This window comes from Scleropages formosus, chromosome 1, assembly GCF_900964775.1.
Source record: "Scleropages formosus chromosome 1, fSclFor1.1, whole genome shotgun sequence".
Classification (NCBI taxonomy): domain Eukaryota; kingdom Metazoa; phylum Chordata; class Actinopteri; order Osteoglossiformes; family Osteoglossidae; genus Scleropages; species Scleropages formosus.
Window position 1 is genome coordinate 43940886 of NC_041806.1, and position 4593 is coordinate 43945478.

The 4593-nt window shown below is 38.9% G+C and overlaps 1 protein-coding gene across 1 annotated transcript; it reads right to left on the reverse strand.

Moving 5' to 3' along the window:
- Nucleotides 1–578: 578 nt before the first annotated feature.
- On the reverse strand, nt 579–3098 carry LOC114911936 (trace amine-associated receptor 1-like). The gene is made up of 2 exons (XM_029256480.1): nt 2962–3098; nt 579–1647 (listed from the first exon to the last, which is right to left on the reverse strand). Exon 2 carries the CDS (start codon nt 1614–1616, stop codon nt 579–581), a length of 1038 nt encoding a protein of 345 aa, XP_029112313.1. The 5' UTR covers nt 1617–1647; nt 2962–3098.
- Between the last annotated feature and the right edge of the window lie 1495 nt (nt 3099–4593).

Here is a 4593-nt window from a genome sequence, read left to right on the forward strand (position 1 = left end):
AAACAAATACCAGCTTATGAACCTTTTAACTGTTTCTCTTTTCACTTTTAAAAAGAAGGGCCGAGGAAAAGAAAGCAAGAACAGACTAAGTGAAAGCGGTTATCCTTATTTGAAAGAGAAGACAATTGCCCTCACAACTGAAATACTCACTGTAGATATGCTGAGTGCCCAAAGTGTTCATATTCAGAAATATCCAAGTAATATCGACACAGTTCAGCCGATCACAATTCTGGTAACTATGACACAGGCTGACGTACTATCTATGAATAGTATTTTTTGCCTTATTATAATGTTTTTTAGTGAAATTTTATGTCCAGTTCTCACTGTCTGACTCCAGCTGTTTTCACTCTTTATATGTACACATGTGCACAGTTTTTGTCTATCATAGACTGTTTCATTCCCAGGCAGTTTTCCTGTTTCGTGTAGTTTGCCGCCTGAAACAGGATTTTGTTCAGTATAGCAGCTTGAGGATAAAGTGACATTTAAAGCTACTTAATTGTTATGCATTGATTTTTTTTTTTTTTTACAGACCTCAGCTACATCAATTTATTGATTGGTTATAAAACAACGGCTTTGTTCTAGTTAGTAAATAAATTTGTTCCTGAAGAATTGGGATGATATATTTTGCAAAATATTATTGTTATGAAGGCTTTCCTGAACCAACTGTAGAAGAATGCATAAATCAGGGGATTAAATGCTGAATTTAAAAAGCCGATCCAAGCCAGTGTCTCAAGCAGTAATGGTGGAGTGGAATAGCCGATGACTGGATCAATGATGTTGCATAGAAATATGGGGGACGAGCATGACAGAAAAACACCCATAACAATTGCAAGGGTCTTGGTGGACTTCCGTTCCATCTTCCTCTGAGTTTTGCTCCTTTCAGAGTTTTCATTGTGATAGCCTGAGGTGTGAATAGACCGAGCCTGTCTCTTTGCTATGAGGAAGATTTTCCGGTAGATACCAATCATAATGAATCCCGGGATGTAAAATGAGACAGTGGTAGATGTAAAACTTGATGCAAAACTTTGAAACAAAAAACAGCCTCCAACACATTCAACGTTTTCATAATAAAAGTCCTTAATGCCCCAGATATTCAGCTCTAGGAATATCATCCCAAACCCAGTAAGAACAGACAGGCTCCAGCCGATCAGGATCATGACCAAAGTGACACAGTTTGTGATTTTTCTCTGATACTGTAGGGGCTGACAGACAGCATAATATCGATCAATAGATATGAAGGAAAGGTTTACAATGGATGCTGTGCTTAAAGTGACAGATGTACTATTGTGGAATTTACAGAACAGATTGCCCAAATACCAGCAGGTCTCCAGCGAACGAACTATGCTAGGTGGCATGATGATCGCTCCAAGAAGGAAGTCAGCGATGGCCAGGGAGAGGACGAGGAAGTTAGTCGGAGTGTGGAGCTGTTTGAAATGAGCTATTGCGATGATGACAAGAAGGTTTCCAAAGACTGTGAAGAGAATGGCAGCTGCAAAAAAAATGTAGAGAGGAACTCGTACTGCCATGGAATAAATATGCTGTGGACAAGACTTGTTGGAGGATTCATAACAGAAGTGCAAGTTTTGAGATGTCCCGGGATGGCTGTAGTTCATCATCAATGGCTTCTTTTAGATAAATCCGTTTCACCTAAAAATAAAAGGAAGAGATATCTCACAAATTAAATCAATTATAGTATGCAAGTAGATGCTCAACATTTTGTTTTGAAAGACTAAGAAAATGTCTATCTATCACAAAAAAAAAATGTCCATCTATCACAAAAAAAAAAAACAACTTGGAATATCGTTAAAAATTGGTGATATTCTGGAAGAGTTTTATGCTGCTACTTGTGTGATGAATGTCGTTGGATCTGGTGAAAGAAACAAACTAACTGTACATACATATACATTTTTTTATTTAGCAGACGCTTTTCTCCAAAGCAACTTCCAAAGAACTCTATGTAGTGTTACCAGCCCAAACACCTTATTCACCAAGGTGACTTACACTGCTACACGACTTACTATGGGTCACTCATCCATACACCAGTGGAACGCACTCTCTCTGTCACTCATACACTATGGGGAACCTAAACAGGATGTCTTTGGACTGTGGGACGAAACCAGAGCACCCGGAGTACACCCACACAGACGAGGGAAGAACATGCCAACTCCACACAGACTGAGCAGGAATCAAACCCACGTCCTCTCACACTACCCAGGCGCTGTGAGACAGCAGCGCTACTCAATAGTACTTAAGTGTCACACATCTGTAGCTATGTGTTACACTTGTACAACACCACTAGTCAGATCACAGTCTAGATCATTTCAATGTCTTTATCAAAGCAGTTCACTCTCAAGTCTTTTCAGAAAGGTTTATATTTACAAAACCTTAATTATCATACTTTTACAAGTTTTATTTGAGAAGAAATATTAAGAACTTTCAGTGTTGAAAAAGTAAAATTACACATTTGACAAAAACTGTCACATCTAAGAGTGCGACATACTTTTAATAATAATAATGTCTATAGTCATCTAACTATTTTCAGACATTTCTAAAAGGATTCTCCAAGAGATCAGTTAAAACTGGCTTTTACATAATTTTACACCGAGCAAGTACAACTAAATTTGTGCCAAGTGCAAATTTCAGATGTTTGTCTGATGTCCTGTAAATCATAGCAAATAGATTAAATATCTTCATCATTGCAGGGAAGATCTGTTGTTAGATCCTAAGATATGGTCATTGCTGTGTGTTTCAGAAACTGACAGCGACTGAATGCACTTTGAACTGGATTTCGCTCATACCTCATCTTTCGTTTAAAGTACTGAACTAATTTTGCTTTCCGTTACAGCTAAAATCCCTTCAGGGTACATTTACTTCATTTACAGTTTAGAGCTCATGTGAATCAAATCATACAAATCATTGAACTGCGTTGAATGTGGTTGATCAAGCTCCATTAACTCTTACCTTGGTGTGATGTCTTGTCAGATGCTAATGTCCAGCAGTAGTCAGGACAGTTCTGCTATATACTCAGTTTCCAGCTGCCTCGATCTCCAAAGTTTGCATTGTTCCTTCTTATACTCCAACTGATTTCCCAGTGGTCAGCAAGCCCCAAGACCTGCCATTAGTCCACTAAGAAGTGATTGAGGTTTAATTACACTCAAGTGGCAGACATTTCCCTCTTGCCCTTCTTCCTCTTAACATCCTTAGTTGCCACAACAGCTGAAGCTGGGTGTATGCTTTCTTTGATGACTGCATTGTTCATGGTCCATCATTGTGGAAGAAATGGTGTGTTCCTTATGAAGTCATCCAAGAGGGCAGCAACATTACTGTTTTACAGTGTGTTCACATATTAACAGTTTGTCCTGAGAGAAAGTTCAGACATCAAAAATATGTGCAGCTTCCAACACAGTGGCAGTCATCATAATAAAAGCATTGTGCTTACAAGAGCAGGTTTCATATTTCTGAGGATGTCTTACACCCTAGTGTATCATTTCTAAGCAAAATGTGCTGAATCATGCAGGAGTACATGTGGAGCCTGTGTTAAATTTAATTTATACAATACATTTTTGCACCAGCAGGGGATGGTGGAGTGGCATGGCATGGCCTTTGTGGCATCTGTGGCATGTGTGGCATGTATTGGGTTCGAGCCCTGCTTGGGGTGCCTGACGACATATTGGTGTCCTGTCCTCATTGTGTCCCTTCGGCCTTGCACCCTGTGGTGCTGGGTATGGCTCCGGCTCACCACAACCCCGCTTGGGACAAGAAGTTATTTATGGATGGATGGATGGAAATTTTTGCACAATTTTAATTAACAACAGAACAGAACTGGGTCAAAACAACACAGACTGAATCGGTAAACCAAGAAAATCCAAATACATACAGATACAAGTAAATACGGATCAAGGGCAAAAAGTTACAATATCAACCCGAAGCAGTAATTTACTATTTAATAACTTCTGAAACATTTTTTGATATAAACATTTTTCAGTTTTTTAGACTGTACTTTCTTCAGATTTATGTAAAAAATTGTTTGTTGCAGAGTCAGTGCAACATGACTCCAATCAGAACAGATCCATAAGAATAAGAATGGAACACAGATGATATAGTTTGATTGTACAATATTTACATTTTGGTTCTTGTGCTCCTGATTTTTCACGATCAGTAACAAGATGACAATGTCAAATGACTCAACCGTTGATGTTTTCGGTTGTTTTAATGTGTGCAAATTGTAATGTTTTAAATTTGCGGAAGGAAACTGAAGTCCTGCAAGAGACTGTCGTCTGATACACTGTATTCACTGTGTCTGTTGATGGAAACCGGTGCACTTACAGGAAAACTATTAAAACATGGGGAAATACCACACACACACACACACACACACACACACACACACACACACACACACACACACACACACACACACACACTGTGGAAGTTTGACTCACTGGCTTTACTGAAAATCTTGTTTTTGGACTTCAGGGAAAACGGGGCACCTGGAAAAAACACACACTTTGTTGAGTGTTGAGCTTATAATGGTTACGAAAGGGCTGAAGGGGCATAGGTAATGACCATGGAGTATTATAGAGCAATAAATAA

Bases quoted from the DNA above. Each gene is read 5' to 3' on its own strand.
- LOC114911936 (XM_029256480.1), bottom strand. From the start codon at position 1,616: ATGATGAACTACAGCCATCCCGGGACATCTCAAAACTTGCACTTCTGT.